The sequence below is a fragment of the Cetorhinus maximus genome, chromosome 8, assembly GCF_964194155.1.
Source record: "Cetorhinus maximus chromosome 8, sCetMax3.hap1.1, whole genome shotgun sequence".
In the NCBI taxonomy this organism is placed as follows: Eukaryota; Metazoa; Chordata; class Chondrichthyes; order Lamniformes; family Cetorhinidae; genus Cetorhinus; species Cetorhinus maximus.
Genome location: NC_135886.1, coordinates 19,955,273 through 19,974,603, shown reverse-complemented (window position 1 = coordinate 19,974,603; position 19,331 = coordinate 19,955,273). Strand labels below are relative to the sequence as shown.

The window sequence follows — 19,331 nt, the reverse complement described above, 5'->3', positions numbered from 1 at the left end:
TTCACTGTATCTACATTATAGAATGCCTTTATCATTTTAAATAAGGGAATACAAGACTGGCTTATGCAACCTGGCCTCATAAATTAACCCTTTAGACCTTGGTGTGATGGAGGTGAAGCTGCACATACCCACTCCAAGACCAAAATATCCATCCAGAGTGCAGTATTTCAGATGGGGTCTGACTAAGGTTCTAGACAACAGAAGGAAACTTTATTGCCAACTGCTTTGAGATAAAGGCCAACATTCTATTAGCACTAATTACTTTGTACCAGTGCACTAGTTTTTGGTGGTTTGTGTGCCTAGATACCCAAATTCCTCTGCTTCTCCATCATTCCTAGTCTTTCAACGTTAAGAAAATCTGATCTGACTTTCTTGGATTCAAAGTGAATGGTCTCGTATTTCTAGACATTGAACTTCATCTGCCAGTTTTACTCACTCACTTAATCTGTGCATGTCTTTTTGCAACTTCCTGAACTCTTTTACAACAACAACTTGCATTTATATGTTAGCTTTAACAGAGTTAAATAAACCCCCTCACAAATTAAAGCCTGCAAAAAATAGAAAAATACAGACTTATTAGTTTATCAATTGTGGGAAGGCATTCAAATCTATAATCAGGGACTACGATTAAAATTAAAGCCTTGAACAAATGTGCTGATAAAAGGGTCAGGGTGGATTTATGAAGCAAGCAGGAATGTGAACAGGAGTGTGTCAATGGATACTGTTTATATGGACTTCCAAGAGGCATTTGACAAGGTTCTGCATGAGAGATTATTAATGAAAATTAGTGCTTGGAACTTGGGTGGTAACCTTATGACACAAATTGGTAATTGGTTGAGAGATAGGACATGGAGAGTAGAGAATGTACTCTGATTAGCGAGCAGTGGGATTCCCCCAGGGATCCATAATTTGGGGCTCAGCTTTTTGGCATATTAAAAAAAGCTGAGGTCTCAGTACAGATCTGACAACTTGCTGGTTCATCTTTGCTCTCTTTTTAAAGGTGGGGGCCAAATTTATCATTTTCCAATCCTCTGCCATTGGTTAAAGTGCAAAGACATCTGCAAGTGGACTTAATTGTTTGAGTCAATTTCTTCAAAGAAATGGGAAGTTGTGAAGAGTCAGTATCTTGAGCTTCAATAGCCTCCCAATATATCCTCACTGAATTTTTAGTTGGCATTCATATTTTAACTGTGCTTATATATTGAAATCCTGAAATAATCTCTCAATGTCAGGTACAAGTTTATTGTGCACTGGATAATCATTAACTCTGTGGGGGGGCGGTGGGGGCACAGACAGAAGATTCACTGCAGCCTCAAGCAATTCAAATCAAATGCGTCTTTTTTGGTGATGACAGCCAATTTATGATCTATCAAATTGCCTGCTTTGACATTACAATTGCAGTAGTTGAGATATTTAGGGTCATCATGTAGCCAAAGAGAATCATGCTTTTGGAAGAGGATGAGTGAAGGCTTTCGAAGACTGCCATGCAGGAAGACAACGAAAGATGTCAAAATCAATCGCTGCTACTACACTAAAGCTACTGCATCTTTTAAATTAAAAGAAAAACTGAAAAGCTGCCAAAGGCTACTTGTACTTTGAACTCTATCAAATACACACCAACTCTGAAAACTAAATCACAGTAAAGCATGACAACACCAAACTAATAATCTGAAATTGTACAATTCACATTATTAACCAAGTGTTGGTAATTCTTAGAGTTCACCGGCACTGAGCCTTTAGCAATGCACACAAACACATTTTGTTTGTAGTGCATGTCTGACCATGGCACATGTTATTTATAGCACATTTAAAAAGCTATCCTGTTTGCCTTCAAACATTTGTCACTTACAGCTCCCAGTTAAAGGGTTCAAGATCAATCTCTTGAAGCATATTTTTGCTACATGCAGATAGTGTTCAACATATTCTCTGTCATCTGGACACTTTCTCTTCCTTGAAGGATTGAGACTTTGTAGCTGTTTGATACAACTGACTGGCTTCAGAGGGCATTTAAAGAGTCACATGTAGGCCAGACCAGGTAAGGATGGCAGATTTCCTTCCTGAAAGATGTGTTTTTACAACAATAGACAATGGTTAGACTTTTAATTAAGCTCTTAATTCCAGACTTTTATTAAATTCAAATTCCATCATCTGCCATGGCGGGATTTGAACCCGGGTCCCCAGAACATTACCCTGGGTCTATGGTTTACGCCATCACTTCCCCCTAGTGAATGCCCTTGACATCAAGGTGCATTTGACTGAGTGTGGCATCAAGGTGCCCTAGCAAAACTGGAGTCAATGGGAATCAGTGGGAAAACTCTCCGCTGGTTGGAGTCATACGTAGCACAAATGAAGATGGCTGTGGTTGTTGGAGCTCAGTCAACTCAGCTCCAGGACATCACTGCAGGAGTTCCTCAGGGTAGTGTCCTCGGCCCAACCATCTTCAGCTGCTTCATCAAATATCTTCCTTCCATCATAAGGTCAGAAGTGGGGATGTTCACTGATGATTGCACAATATTCAGCAGCATTCACGACTCCTCAGATACTGAAGCAGTCCATGTCCAAATGCAGCAAGACCTGGACAATATCCAGGCTTGGGCTGACAAGTGACAAGTAACATTCACGCCACACAAGCACCAGGCAATGACCATCTCCAACAAGAGACAATCTAACCATCACTCCTTAACATTCAATGGCATTACCATCACTGAATCCCCCACTATCAACATCCTGGGGGGTTACCAATGACCAGAAACTGAACTGGACTAGCCATACAAATACTGTGGCTACAAGGACAGGTCAGGGGCTAGGAATCGATGTGAGTCATTGCAGGAGTCACCTCCTGACTCCCCAAAGCCTGTCCACCATCTACAAGGCACAAGTCAGGAGTGTGATGGAATACTCCCTACTTGCAACTAGTGGCCCAGCCAGTGAAGCCCACATCCCGTGAATGAATTAATAAAAAAGGATTAAATCCTTTAGGATTTTTGGACATCCACTGGGTATGAAGTGAACCAGGACAAATCTGAAGTAAGCGCTTTCTCATATTCCTGTTAATTATCCAGATGTGATGTCTCAAAAGTTATCACTCTCCCAAGTTTAATTCATTTTTTGGATATTTATGTTTGACATTATGTTATTACAAAAGACAGAACTTATTCTGCATCACATGTAAGTGTCAATTTCGAAGCAAGCTAGAAAATGGATCAACTTGAAAAGATTGTGGACTACAGAACAAATTTTCCCACAGCTGAGTCCAGATTTTGTGATCAAGTTTACCTTACCTACATGACGCAATTGTGTATAATTGCCAATCTTGTAATATCAGATCACCAACCACTTTTCGTCATGGTAGTAAACGTCAAAAGTGCATGTCTCAAACTGATAGCTACTTCATTTAAATGTTAGCTTGGGGGTGGCAATGTTCTGTCTGCCATTTTATGCTGATGTGTACAGGATGCCCATTCGTAATCATAGCTATCTGAATTGGACATCCATGGTAAAAATGCATAAAAGGTCATGGAAAGCGTATTATAGTGCTAAAGAAAGTGCCCATGTCAGTCATTTCTCAACTGCGTTAATTTTTTTGTTATTTTTCTGATGGTTAATGGGTTCTTAGCAGCCCCAATGAATTTCTCAATGTAAACTTTGCCTATCTGAAAGGAGGAGAACTCAATGGATGTCATACCTCATGAGAGGCTCTCTGTGCTCATCTGTACTCATACCTTTGATACAGGTTAACATACCTGACTTTGACAGACAGTTAGTGCAATTGGGAACCCTGATTTCTAAAGGAAAGTGATCAGATGTCACCATGAAGATGTATGAACATTTGACAAACTAATGCAGAGTACTTCCTTGGAAATATTTCAGTCATAATGTGCCATCTTTTCAATGGTATTATATGAAAGAATGGACTATGCAAAGACAGCACAGCTTGTTTGGTCATATCCTCCACAGTGCCGACAATCATCTCTGTAGTAATTTTTACATCTCCCTCTTGGTGATTGTGGGGGAACTGTCTTCATGGGGTCCTGGTCAGTAGGGCTGCACTATTTGGTGCTAGGATTCCAGGAGTAGAGGGCCTGTGCACCCAGTGCCCAACCCATCCACAACCTCTTTCATTCATATTGCAGTGCTGATCCACGGGAATAGTGTCATGATGTGACTAAAAGGGCCAAGCACTTCACATCTATTTTATGCAGCACCCACTTGATTTCAGTGGTCAAATTGGGGTTGGGTGCTGTACTGCACTATCACTCACTTGCAGACTTGTGCTTGTACCTTGGGTTTCTTTTTCCTCTACTTCTGCTCATTTTGTTTCAACAAACTTTCCCATGGAAAAGATTGTTAATGGGTTTAGGTCCCTTTCCAATAGTTTTCAGAATTCTTATTGCCCATTAATATTTCACATCATTTAAATTGCATTGGCATGGAATTTTCCACTCCCTGTCCAAATCAGCATCTGGAATTATGTTGATGAGCTAACCTTGGAAAATTGTAGGAAAAAGGAACATTTCAATTTCAATCTACTTAAAACCAACTTCTAACCATTTAGATCCAAACTACATCCCTGTCATAAAATTTAGACATTGCCCGCAGATTTGTGCCATTACACCTTTGACAGAGAACATTTTAATGACGATGCTTTGACAGGTGAGAACTTTGTGCAGAGCTGAATGAAATCAAGGAGACAATTTGTCCAGATGTCCTGCCCTGGGCATTGGAATAAAATACATTCTGTGTGGTCTAGAGAAAAAGGTAGATGCAAAGCATGCGAGCAATAAAGGAAAGCATGATAAAAGGGGATATGATGAGCTTAGGGGAGAGGTTAAAAACATGAGGAAGGCAAGGATGAAATATGAATGGAAAATATCAAAGAATATAAAAACAAATGTAAAGTTTTTAATAGGCATATAAATGACAGAATGATAAAGAAAATAAGTATGGGGCCTATCGAGGTGACAAAGATAAACTCACAACAGATGATACTGAAATAGCAAGTACACTGAATAGCTACTTTACCCAAGTTTGCATAGAAGAGGTAAACGAAGAGAGAATGACAATATGTGGAGTATGAACAGTGACACAGACCAGTTAGGCTAAATGGCCTCTTTTGTGCTTTAGATTCTATGCAAGTCTGAGTACAGATTCACTGAAACTAAATCACACAGGAACATATTGTTTGATGAAACATTCAGAGCTAGAATACTTAGGTACAAAAAAAAAGGTGAAGAAATAAGATAGATCAGAGATACTACTGGAGAGATTGAATATAAGTTATAAAGAACCCAAGGACAGGAAAGGAAGGTAGAAAAGTTGAGCCAATCTTTATGTATTGCTGTCAGTTCCAAATGGTTAAGAACTGGTGTAAATTCCCCCCAAATGATGATAGATAACACTCTTGGAAAACATCTTATCCCTTCTTAAAATTCACAAATGCCAATATTACCCTAATCATTTGAATTGTTGCAAAATATTTGTTCTAGGTATCTATACATTTAACTATTTACGCAATGTTTGCTTTTGTGGAATTCCTTCTAGCTTGCTGATTGGTCCAAGTTAATCACCTGGCATTAACGGTCATGTAAGCAGCACAAACTAATCAGATCTGAGAAACAATTCAAAACTACAGAAGGTCACTCTGGATCATGCCATGTTCAACATGATAAACATTTTTTAATTCTGTTTTTTTATTTAATATTACTCCTATCCCAAGCACCCAACCTGATTTTAAATGATTACTTAGCATTTAAAAAATATTCTCACCATACTTCCAACAATAAATGTTCCGGCTCCCCACAACAAGAATAGCAAAAAACAAAACGAGAAACAAAACAAACTCAACAGTAAAATGAGTCATTGTACATAGGGCTTCTCTTTATGATGAAATTAATTTTAATTTCTCAACCATTTGAGAGAACAGATGTATGCTGGCTTGCACGCATCAACTGTTTCACACACAGCAACATTTGCCGTTGCAAGTATGATAAATTGATGCACTATATCTACCTTCCCCATGTGAAGACAGAAAAAAAATACAAAAGCTACCCAACATAAGGCCAGGATAAATTAGGCCTTCTAAATTCCAAAATCTCAAAAAAATACAGAACAAGAGTATTCTAGTTTGTAGCATGCTTCCAAAACAGACCATTAAGGTTTCTTCTTGTTCAACCTCTGAGAAAACACAGTTAGCTACAAAGAAAACCTTGCTTGTAAGGGAGGTCTAAGCACAAAGGCCAACCAAGGATATCTTGAGTGCTGGCTTTCTTGTTCTGAGTTCAAAGGCTGATAGAATATTGTACAAGCAGCCTCTTACCTTGCCAAATAAACTTTATCACAAATAAATAATACTCATAAGTTACCATAACAAAGAAACAATGGGCCAGAAATTTGGTCAGTGACAAACAGCAGCAGCAGTTACACTGCAGGTAGAATTTTTATGGGCATTTGAAGTTCTCATCAATCATCAAAAACTCAATGTCCTCTTCAAACTATTTGGGAATGGTTAACAGTACAAGTGACTTTGTGTCTCCTTAACCAATCAGACTGAAGAATCGTTAATGAGTAGCATGAAATCTGAACCAGGGAGTGTCAGTTAGAATATTTAATCTAATGTAAAGTCAGGCGCAGGAAGTGAAACAGAGGGGGTAAGAAAGAGAGAGAGAGATAAAAAAGTGAAAAAGTAAAAGTATTTTCCCAAATCTCCAAATATTAATATTTAAAGGAATGAGACTGCATATTTGTTAAAGTTAATTTTCAGTGCTAGAGAGTTGTTTGACAGTATTTGAAACTTACCATGTTTTTATAAGGTTACTTAGACTAAAATGGTCAAGTACTAATATTCTCCATAATGGTAGTAAGGAGTGGTCATAATAAAAGTGCAGCACTAATAGAATGTTAAAGTCAGGAATTGGTTGCAGGTGGGAATTCAGTGCACAGGGGGATTACATAGGGTATAAGGCACAGAAACAGGCTATTCAACTCAACCAGTCCTTGCCGGTGTTTATGCTCCACTCGAGCCTCCTTCCACCTTTTCTCAGCTAAATCTACAATTGTAACCCATCCATTCCCTTCTCCCTCATATGCTTACCTAGTTTCCCCTTAAATACATTGATACAATTCACTTCAACCACTCCCTGTGCAGCAAGTTCCATGTTTCCACCACTCTTTGGATAAAGAAGTTTCTTCTGAATTCCCTCCTGGATTTCTTGGTGTCTATCTTATAATGATGGCCTTTAGTTGTGCTCTTCCCCACAAGAGGAAACATTCTCTCAGTATCCACTATCCATCTATTAAAACATCTCAATTTTAAAGACCTCTATTAGGTCACCCCTCAGCCTTCTTTTTCAACAGAAGTGACCCAGCCTGTCAATCCTTTCCTGGTACATATATCCACACATTTATGGTTAAACATTCTTGTAAATTATCTCTGCACCGCCTCTATATCCTTTTCAAAATATGGCGACGAGAATTGCTTGCAGTACTCTAAGGGGTTGACAGTAATGTAGTGGTAATGTCTCTGGACTAGTAATCCAGAGGCCCAGGCTACTGCCCTGGGGGGTCACGAGTTCAAATCTCACCATGGCAACTGGTGGAATTTAAATTCCATTAATAAATCTGGAATATAAAGCTCTCTCAGTGACGGTGACCACGACAACCATCACCGATTGTTGTAAAAATCCATCTGATTCACTAACGTCCTTTAGGGGAGGAAGTGTGCCATCTTTACCTGTTCTGACTCTTAACTGCCCTCTGCAATGGCCTAGCAAGGCCATTCAGTTCAAAGGCAATTAGGGATGGGCAACAAACGTTGGCCTTACCAGCAACACCCACATCCCATGAAAAGAATGGAAAAAAATGTTCTAACCAAGGCTAGATACAAGTTTAGCATAATTTCCCTATTTTTCAATTCTAACCGTCTAGAAATAAAGCCTAGTGTTTGTTTTTTTATTGGCCTTGCAACTTAGTGATTGATGTATTTGTACTCTGAGATCCCTTTGTTCCTCTACTTCACCTAAACCTGCATCTTTCAAGTAATAAGTGACCTTCCTATTCTCCCTACCAAAGTGTACTACCTCTCATTTATCTGTGTTTAACTTCACTTGTCAATTATTTTCCCAATTCTGCAAGTTAATTAATGTCCTCCTGTAATTTGTTGCAGTCGTCCTCAGTAGAATATCTCCCTCCCCCTCCCAATTTAGTGTTCTCTGCAAATAAAGAAATTGTGATTTTGATTTCAAAGTACAAATCATTTATGTGAATTGTGAACAACACTGGTCCCAGCACTAAACCAGTTTCTGCTACTCTGAATACCTACCCTTTATTTCCACTTTCTGCTTTGTCTTGAAGCCACCTAGCAAACCATTCTGCCAAACGTCCCCCGACTTCATATTCTCTGACCTTATTCATTAGTCTATTATGGGGCACTTTATTAAAGCTTCATCTACTGCATTGCCGTTGACTACTCTCTGTTACCTCTGCAAAAAATTCAATAAGGTTGGAGGAGATTCTTGTTTTTTAAACTTGCAATGCTTCTAAACTTGAAGCAGTTGTTTATATTCTTTGTCCACTGCTCAGTGCAAGGTAGCACTCTAGAAAAAGGGGGAAAAAACGTACAAACTAAAAACCATACACAATTAAAAGAAATAATTTAAAACTAAGAAATGGCAAAGCAGGTCATGTCCCTTGACTGGAGTATTTGAGGGTTAGTGGACAGTGAGGCAGTCCTGAGCAAACACATCTGCTGTAGGTGTCTCTGTCTCCAATCTCTCTGGCTCAGAATCATTGAGCTGGGATGTGAGATGCAAACAGTCTGATAGGTCACACATCTTCAGGTCACACACCACTTGGACATCTATTGCCATTACCTATAGTCACTGGGTTAAAGTTCTGGAACTCCATATCCAATATCATAAATTTTCTTTAAGAGCTTGAAAGTGGGATAAGGCTGGATAACCCAAATTTGGCAATGTAGACATTATGGGCTGAATGACCTGCTTGTGTGCCATAAATTTGCTGTGTTATCTTCTCTATCATTATGTAAATAATTTGACCACACAGACTGCAAAAGTTCAAGAATGCCCACCATTTTCTCAGGGCAAGTAGGGAGGACCAGTACTTGCTGGCTTTGCCAACAATGCCCATGTCCGAGAACTTTGCTTACAAAGAAGAAAAATTAAATAGAAAAGACCATTTACACTGTCATTTAGGACTTAACACACACAGCTATAAAGCTAGTTGAAGAAAAACACAATCTTTACCAGTGGCCGGTCGCGATGTGTGTTTACTGCTTCTACATTTAAGTAAACTGATTCCATTTTACAACCTGAAAGAAAAGAAAGTTTTAAACATGAATACGAAATTATGTAGTACATTATGAAAACTCACTCATCAATGCTGTATTCAGTTGTCAATGCTGATTGCTGAACGCATGGACTATGAATTTGAATACAATGACATCAAAACCAAACATTCCTTATATTAACTCCAAACTACTGTTTGATATGCTCAACATTTATCAGGTCAAGGACAAAGGAAGGAAAATCATAAAACTTGACTCTAGCATGTCCCATCATTTGATGCGACAGATTTTTATTCTATAAAGGCAAAATACTGTGGGTGCTGGAAATCTGAAACAAAATCAAAGAATGCTGGAAAAAAACTCAGCAGGTCTAACAGCATCTGTGTTGAGAAAGACAGAGTTAACATTTCGAGTCCATATGACTGAAGAAGAGTCATACAGACTCGAAATGTTAACTCTGTCTTTCTCTCCACAGATGGTGTTAGGCCTGCTGAGTTTTTTCCAGACTTTTATTCTACTTTGTTCTTGTATCTGGAAGTACTGCAGTTTTCTGTATATAATACATTTTTAAAATCTAAAAATGTACCTACAAGCTCAGGTGCATATTACACATGGTAATGTGAGGGACTAAGACCTCGCACTGTATATTTTTATAAAAGATAAACAGATTTCCTCATGGCTTTTTTTAAAATTTAAAACTAAACAAAGATCCTTAAAATGGCTGAAACTGTCTCCGTCTGTGAACCCAGAACAAAAGAAGCTACTTTGCACTTTTGGAAATCTATACCTCGTTATCTCCAAGGAGCTGCTAACAATCATCCGGGGACTGCACAGCCCAACTTCAAAGGAAGCTGCACAAAGGCCATTTGTATTTGATAACCCAGGCTGGCCAGCGGAAACTGAATGTCTACTAAGACAATGGCCCCTCAAACATTCCTTTTAACCCATAATGGCTGAGATGTTATCAGCCTGGAACACAAAACCAATTTTCAGACACTGGATAAATATCCATTGTTGAAGACATTGTGTCCTAGTAAAGTCATGTGGCATGGCTTCTGGCTTGGAACAAGTAATATTACCTTGCTGAGCTGAATAGCTCAGTCCACTGTTTACCATCTGATTGGCAGCCTCACAGGAAAGGAGCTATGCCCAGGTTGAACACCTGGCCCCATCTACACTGCTTCTGCTGGAACTTCTGTACCATCGCCGACAAGACTGATTCATCTCTGCATGCCTACCTAATCATGTGGCGTCAACACCAATGGAAAAGTGAATTCTACAACATTGGTTTTCAGCCCGCCAACCTCCATAAAGGAATATCTCACTGGACTTTGATTCTGGACTCTGGAACCCATGTCAAACAATGGCCAGAATTTTGACCTTGATGGGCAGGCGGGCCCCACCGGCTCGGCGGCGGGCGGGCAGCTGAACTCCACCGCCAAAACAGGGCCGGCCGCCATTTTGAGTGGGCAGGCCTTGCGGCCTGCCCGACAGGAAGCGCTATGCGTTTCCTGTGCGGGGGGGGTGGAGGGATTCCCCATCTGTCAAAGAGTGCACTGCTCCCTGAGACTAAATGCTGTCTCAGGGAGAGTGCTGAATGTTTAAAAAACTTTAAAAATAGAGAAAGAAAAACATTGTTAACATGTCCCCCTCATGTGACACTGTCACACGAGATGGGACATGTTAATAAATATGAGTAAAACTTTAATAAACTTTTTAAAAACTGAGATGAAACCTCATCCCGCCAGTGGATGAGGTTTTATCTTTTATCAGAAGCCTACTGGGGCTCCTGGCCTGCCCGCCAGCCTTAAAGTTGGACGGGCATGTCTTTCAATGAGCTTGATGGGTCCTGTCAATGGCCTCAATTGGCCATTGACAGGTCGGCGGGCGAACGGCTGATTTCGCTGTCCGCCCGCCTTCCTAAAAATTTAAATGGACCGGGATGACGTCGGGGATTCCTCCCGACGTCATCCCACGTAATTTTCCTGTCGGCGAGCAGGCCCCGCCCCCAAATCGCCAACGGGAAAATTCTGGCCAATATTTCTTTTTTCTGTGGTCTCCACTGTAAATATTTTCTTTATCCCTCTCTTTACTTTCGGAATAAGAGAGAGACATTGTGAACCTTCTTCTGCATTTTGAGCGTGTGCAAATATACTAACCATTTGAGTTCATCCTAAATCAGGTTTGCGGTGGGGTTATTAATAAGAAATTGGATCGCACCAAAATTAAGAGATTGAGCTTATAAAGAGGGAAACAAATCAAAACACCTTTCTATTTACGGATGGGCAGCGAGGGGAAAAATTAGCACTGTTTAAATTAACACCACCTCCTGTCCGCAACAGTAATAAATTAATTATTTTGCATCCAGCATTTATAAAATGAATTTCTAAAAGAAATAATCAAGAAGTTACTGGTAAGTTTTGAGATATTTTTATCTACATGTATGGAATCCTCGAAATGCCACGTCTGAATTGCTGTCGTCAAATAGGTAAATGGCATCACCACAAAGATCATCTTCATTATCCATCTCAGAGGATTAATTATTGTCCCAGAGGATGTTGTTTCCTGAAACATCCATGGCATGTGTTAACATCACTTCTTGAAGCCATGCTAGGTCAAGGATGAATAAATGAAAATCCAGTCTTCTCTGATTCATTGGGCAATGTCTGGTTTCTTCTGCTTGCCTGGCAGTGTAAATGCAAATGCTACAGAGCAGAGCCACTCATTCTACTTTTGGCACATCTGCTGTTTAAATGGTTGGGTGCAGCTGACATCCATCACCTGCAGCCGGCCTGTCAAGCCCCTGAGAATAATGACAAGATCTAAACGATTAACATGTAGCATATCCTTGATGCGTGACATTCGAGGACACATAAACACGTTGGGGCCCAGCACATAACATGCCCATGAGCGCCTTTTGTACCACGTTACCAACCACTCTTTGGTCAAACCTTCATCCATCCAACTATATTCATATTCACGGATATTCATGCCTTGTGGCCATGTGATATTCCTTGGGAGAGCTTTTAATTTGAAGATAATATATGGCAGCATTATTGTCTCATTTCCATATGCCCTGAGCATGACAGTGAAACAATTCTTTTCTTTGCCAATTGATCTTAAGGTGGTCGATTTTTCTTCTTTGATAGCCAATAGTTTGACTGAATGGAATGTCAAACATGAGGGATGTTTGATCCGTGTTTGCAGTATCGGAGACGCTTTGGTGGTACTGCTACTGGCAGCCTCATGATATAATGCTGGTACTGACATAGCTTGCCTTCAAAATCATCAGGCATGTGGTTGAAGTTGCCGAGGTATGGATATGTCTTATATTTGCATGCATCCTTTTGGAGACGCTTTAAAGGTGCTCTTGGGGTCCAAAGCTTTTGTGATATAAAGGGCTTTCAAATGAATTTCTACGGTGCTATAACTGCATATCCACTTGCTCAATGTTGGTGAATATATTCCAGAAGCTGTTGCTTGAGCTGTGGGTGCCGAACCTTTTTTTGCATGTCCAGGGGCTTTGGCTGGCTTGCCCTGGGACTTTAGCTTGTCCTTTGACATTCACCAAAGTCTAACTTTTACCTCATTAACATCGAATTCCCATGTTGCCATTTTTTACCACAGTTTTACAGCAACTTTTATCAACACCAGTTTGAAGAATGCCATGTCACTTGTTCTTTTCTCTGCCATGTTAATGATTAGTATGAGGGATTCTGCCTTATTTGTGTCAAGTGTCAAGTTTAGTTGATTAACAAATATGGGAGTTGCCGCTCAGCAAACTAGGAAGGGAATGGACTCTTTAGTAATGGCTTTAATTCTACATAGGCCAGAATCTTCTTTTCGGCAAGCGGAGCGCAGAGTGACGTCGGGCGTGCGTCCCAACAACACCGCGCGTCATTCAGATCCTCAGTTCGGCAGGCACACAGCAGAGTTGGCTGCGTGCCCGAACTGTCAAAGGCCTATTAAGGCCATTTAAATTCCAATTAAGATAATTAACTGAGTTGCCCGTCCTGCCTTAAGGTTGGCGGGCAGCTGAAGAGCCTAGGCGGCCTTCGCATTTATCACGAAACCTCATCCACGGGCAGGATGAGGTTTCATGAAGGGTTTATAAATTAAATAAATAAATGTTTTAAATTAAAATTCATTGACATGTCCCTGCTCATGTGACACTGTCACATGGGGGGACATGTCTTACAAACATTTTATTTTCTTTATTAAAATTTTTAAAAACCAAACTAATCTTCCTGAGGCAGCTCTGTGCCTCAGGGAGATTTCTGTGCTCTTTGTGCTCTGTGCGCAGGCCCCAGCTCAGCCTACTCCACCCACCCACACAGGGACCGCTCAGTGCTTCCGGGTGCATGTCAGCTGGGTGGGCCTTAATTGGCCCGCCCATGCAAAATGGTGGCGCCCAGCCAATCGCGGGCAGCGATCAGCTGCATGCCCACCCACGCCCGCTCCCGCCCAACCCTCCCAACGGGGAGAAAATTCTCCCCAAATTGGCTGTTCAGACTTCAATTTAGCATTAATTTATTTTGACTCATTACTGTATTTGATTGAAAAGCGAAGTAATAATATTTTAATTTTTAAAGAAGGGAAAATTCTATAAGTGTCATGAAATTGGATTAAATCCAGCTAGATAAGTTATTCAAGACAGATCATGTATGCTTCCTGTGTTGCACATAAAAGCTTAAATGAATTAGGTTAACGTTAGAGTGTATTTATTTTCAGAGCTCACCCTCTGCAACAGATTATTAAAGTACGTGGCAAGAAAGGATTATGCACAGTCCTTCAGAAAGTAGCTAAACAAACAACTTTATCAGAAAGAAGCTTTCCAGTTATAGAGGACAAGTTGAAGGTTAATTGGAATTTGAAAGGTTTAACAGTTCACTGCAACAACCTGGAGCTTTTCTTGATCGTTTTAGGGAGTTGGAGATGAATTTCTCCTGAGTTATCCCTACATTGGCCTCAAGTTTGTTGTTGTGGTTCTTCTTTGACCTTTCCCAGGAAATGGTATAAGATGCGGATAGGCATCTTTGATGGCCCAGATGCTACCCACGCCACCTCTCCCAATATCAACAGCAACTTGCATTCATATAGCACTTTTAATGTGATAAAACATTCCAAAAAGAGACAAAATTGAGACCAAGAAAGATATTGGAACAATGACGAAAAGCTTGGTCAAGGATGTAGGCAGTAAAGGGTGTTATAAAAGAGAGAGAACGTGAAGAGGTTTAACAAAGGGAATGTCAGAGCTTAGGGCCCTAGGCATCTGTGACATGTCCACCAATGATAGGGTGAAGGAAGTGGGCTTGAACAACAGGCTAGAGTTGGAGGAACGCAGAATTCTCAGAGGGTAGTAGGGCTGGAAGAGGTTGAAAAGATGGGGAGGAGTGAGACCATGGAAGGATTTGAACACAAGAATGAGGATTTTAAAATCACATTCCTCATCCTTCCTTTTGCATGAATACATGTGTCTGCAACTCATACCAACCAAAACATTATTTTTTAATGATATGATTAAGAGTGCTATGGCTGTGTAAAAATATGCTGGAGAATCAACACGATGTGCCAGAGCGGTAGGATTTGGAACGAGCATCAGGATTCCTCAGCTGGAAAGTTCCCAATCTTAAAGGAACTGAATGGAAGTCAGGTGCATGTCCAAATGGAGGGGGGAAAAAGAAATCTCAATTTCACCCTTGGCTCTCATGTTAACACTCTAGTAACCAATTACAGAATTGCACTGGCACTGGCCGCCAGGAAGTAGCTCCCTGGCAGCCTTCTCAGCTGGTGCCTGGCTTGTTTTGTCAGAGAACTAACAAGGGAGAAAAGGAGAGAAGCATAATTTCCTTCCAAACGTATGAACAGAACTAAAGTTAGAAATTTGAGTTCTTATACCCGTATGCCCCAACCCATCATGTACCCTCCCCTCAAATCTGGTTGTCCCTCACTTAGATGTAGCACAAGCCATTTATTAGATGTTATTGTATATGCATAGGTCTACTGTGCAAAAATACAAGCAAACATTTTCCCATGAAAAAACAATCTAGAAAAAAATGTAAAATAAAGATTACTGACCAAATTCTGGGACACAAACATAAAAAGTGCTGCTTGCATGATTTAAATATTTTGTTTCAGCAATGTTTGTTTGGCCACATGAACTACAAAAAAAAAGGCAGTGGTAAGCAGGTTAATATAAAGTCGTGACATGGCTGATGAGGGACACATCTCACTCCTTTACTGAATTTTTTATCTTCTGGAAATTGTAAAATACACACATTCCACGGATATCATTTTCTTCATTAAATACTTTCATTTACATTTTCTGAAATCTGAAAAGTATAGTAGGCACTTTGTAAAATGACGTTTCAAATGTGTCTTAATTTTTCTGGATTTTTTTGAAGTGTAAATTCAAGAAAGAATATCCTCAAATGATTTAAAAATTCATTCAAATTTAACAAGCTCAGCAACTGATTTACCTTCCCCTGTGCTCACTGTTAACAGAAGAGATTTGAATGATGATAGTAAAGCGTGTGATTACTGACCATAGGCAACAGGTGTTAGTTTTAAGACAGTATGTAGAGGGCACTTCAGGTATGGCAATTCGTCTGTAACAAAAAAAAACGAAATATTAAACCACTAAAGGGAAAGTTGGTCTTGCTCACTATAACGTCTGCTTCACTATCATTACACATGGGGGGCACTGAATTAAAGCAGCATTGCTCATTTCTGCCACTAAAACTCTATTTTCCGTTTTAAAAAGTACTTTAGCAATGTTCGGGATATTAGTGCTGAAGAATGGTACACTTTCAATTTTTGTCACTTGTCAGTACCTGGCACTCACAGATAGGACTTTGTATGGTCTTATGATGCATGATGTTTTAACAATGCGTCCTAACTCCAGCTTCAGAAAAATACCAGTTTCAAGTTTTTCTCCTTTCTTCAACAGCTAGCCTGTGGATTCAAATAAGATTGCTATTTTTGTTCCAATTTGTACTGAATCAATCAGGCATTTTTTGCCATTGGATTCATGCCCAATAAATACAGAGTTAAGTCCAATGTACCACCTTTCACTTGGGGCCCGCACAATTGTTATTTATTCCATCAGTTTTGTTGAGTTCAGAACAGCTTCCAAGGGATGAGAAAGATGTATGCTAACTGATCATATTACGCAGAGTCCCCTGCAATGGTACTTGACATCAGATGGTGAAAAAAAGTTATAAAAACTGCCAGTTTCCTTGTTTCTGCAGTTCTAAAACATAAAACAAGGAAATAAAGAAAGGCATTGAAACTGCAGATTGGCAGCTTGTTATATGAATCAGCGAGAATGCATATTCCCCTGTTTTCATTCAATCTGCAACACCCAGACAACACATTAAAGGTCCATATATGCTGGTGGGGGGAGGATGTTAGAGTCTATTGTTTGGGTTTTGGTGAGAGAACAGTTGGAGAATTGTGCAGAGTTACATGGATTTGAGAGGGAGAAATTGGGTTTGACAAATCTGGAGTTTTTAAAAGGTTGTGACTAGCAGAGTAGGTGCAGTTCAAACAGTCGATGTGTGAATTTGGATTTTCAGAAAGCATTCCATAAGGTGCCACACAAGAGGTCATTGCACAAGGAATTTCAACTAGTATATTGGTACGGAAACAGTGTTGGAATGGGCAGGTCATTGTCAGGTTGGCAGGCTGTGGCTAGTGGAGTGCCGCAGGGATCAGTAAGTACTTGCAGCTCTGCTATTTATAACCTGTAGTGGTGACTTGGATGGGGGAACTGATGTGGTGTGGCAAGGTTTGATGATGCAGGGTTGGGTTTGGGGAACAATCTTTGCACAAGACATGGTGGGGGGATGTCGGGGAGATGTGGACAGGTTGATTGAATGGGTAAGAACATGGCAGATGGAATATAATGTGGGGATGTGCAAAGTTGTCCACTTGGGAGGAAAAAATGGAAAAGCAGACAAGACTGGAAAATGTTGGTGTTCAGGGGAGCCTGGATGTCATTATACTGGAGTCACAGAGAGTTGACAGGCAGGTACAGAAAGCAATTGGGACGGCAAATGGTTTATTAGCCCTTGTTACAGGGGAGTTTGGAGTGAAGAAGCCTTGCTGCAGTTGTTTAGTGCCTTGGTGAAGTGACACCTAGAGTACTGTGCAGAGCTTTGGTCACCTTAGCAGGGGAAGGATGTGCTTGCCTTGAAGGGAGAGCAATGAAGGTTCACCAGACTTATTTGTGGGATGAGGGGGCTGTCCTGTGAGGGGAGAGTGAGTAGGTTAATTGCCTAAAAGACTGAGAGGCGCTTTCATTGAAACATATAAAGTTCTTGGTGGGTGGGTGAGGGCTCGGTAGGTTCTATGCTGAGGGGGGCACGTGTTCCCTGGCTGCAGAGCGTAAAACTTGAGGGTTACAGCCTCAGGATAAGGGATTGGCCATTCAGGGCTGAGATGAGGATATGTTTCTTCACACAAAGAGTTGTGGATCTTTGAAGTTCTCTATCCCATAAAGCTGTGGATGCTTGAGTACATACAAGAGAAAGGTTAATAGATTTTTGGGTAGTGGGGGATTGGGGGGGTGGGGGCAGGGGGGGGTGAGATAATGCAAGGTGGAGCTGAGGTAGAAGATCAACCACAATTGTATTGAATGATGGAGCAGGTTTAAAGGGCCAAATGGCCTACTCTTACTTTTATTTCTTATGTAAATGGTGGAATCTCTCTTCCTTTATACTACTTTAGATTCTGGGCAATTTTGTTAGGTTTATATCCCTTCAAAGGGGCTGAATATGTTTGGCCGACTCAAATAATAAGAGCAAATGCTACAAGTGGTTTGGGAGGGCTTTTTCAATTTTTTCCCCCTCATCGTGATGAACCTTCAATTCTTCAGGAACTGACTTCAGTGCACATTTGGTAAATTGAAGGTCATGCAATCCTACCTAACTATTTAAAGAGAAGTTTGTATAAATAAACATATTCTAATCTCAGGTCTTTTAAAAATGCAGTAGAGCTCAGCAAGTCTATCAAGTTTTTCCAGCTGAGCAATAGAAAGGAGGTAAATACAGGTACAAGTTTGTTTTGAGTTAGTTGATATCTCAGCTGCAGTGGGGCTCTACAACTGACCCCAATACTCTTTAAATTAGTGAAAGTCATGATTTCTGATCGCCCTGTGTTCTGTTATGATGTTGCATGGTCAAATAATGCTGACACTCACTGGCAAAGCTCACATGAGCAACGATCACTTGCGCAAGTCAAGAGAGGTACCTGTGAAAGCATATTCCAGCAAAGAGTCAATGGTTCAGGAGAGGAGAGAAAAATGTTGATAAGAAAGTAAACAACAGGAGTTAATCAGGGTGGTGATAGTAATGCAGCAAAAAGCCACAAGATGGTGGGTGTTGGGGGCAATTAATCAAAGTTCCCATTCCTCATCACTATATGAATCTGGTTGGAAAGTACATGTCCACAGACAGAATTAAGCACAGCTGCAAGCCTTCACAGTTCAACAGCAGGTAATAGTCACTGTTGAAGCTTAAGAATGAAGAACGGACAGATGGCATTCAAGAAATCATCTCGTTGCGAATCAGTGCTATTAAGAGAGTTTAGCAGAAAACAAAGGTGGGGAGGGGAAAGGAAAAGTCTAAAAGGTATAGTACTGTCCACTTTCTTATTGTCGTACCTGCTCCCTTATCCATAAAGTAAGCGATGAGGCACCTCATGACAGCCTGGTGTGCAATAACAAGAACATTTCCCTGTCTTTCCAGCTCCATGATGACAGGCTCTACCCGTTGGACCAAATCCTGGTAGGACTAAACAAAAACAGGTGGGTTACTAAATAGTCAATATTGTGGTATTTCTTTTCAAATATATACCTTTTGAATTTAGAAAAATGTAAACAAAAAAGTTTAAAGTGCTTTCGGTATGGATTAGATAACATAAAAAATGCAATGTGTCAAACAATTACTACAATATGAACATATAACCCATTATTCTTAATGAAGCTGCTAAAAATTGTCAGAGCATAACACAGCAAGGAGAAGTTGCT

At 40.3% G+C, this 19,331-nt stretch overlaps 1 protein-coding gene across 2 annotated transcripts in view; it reads right to left on the bottom strand.

Annotated features, from left to right (window-relative positions):
• The window catches only part of LOC144683500 (6-phosphofructo-2-kinase/fructose-2,6-bisphosphatase 2-like), a 62,552-nt gene that overhangs the window by 8,794 nt on the left and 34,427 nt on the right, over positions 1 to 19,331 (bottom strand). For both annotated transcript variants that reach the window (XM_078546563.1, XM_078546564.1), the window contains 3 exons: positions 18,966 to 19,095; positions 15,847 to 15,909; positions 9,261 to 9,325 (listed from right to left, as the gene is read on the bottom strand). In XM_078546563.1, the coding sequence (XP_078402689.1) occupies positions 9,261 to 9,325; positions 15,847 to 15,909; positions 18,966 to 19,095 (258 nt within the window). The remainder of the gene's footprint in view (positions 1 to 9,260; positions 9,326 to 15,846; positions 15,910 to 18,965; positions 19,096 to 19,331) is intronic.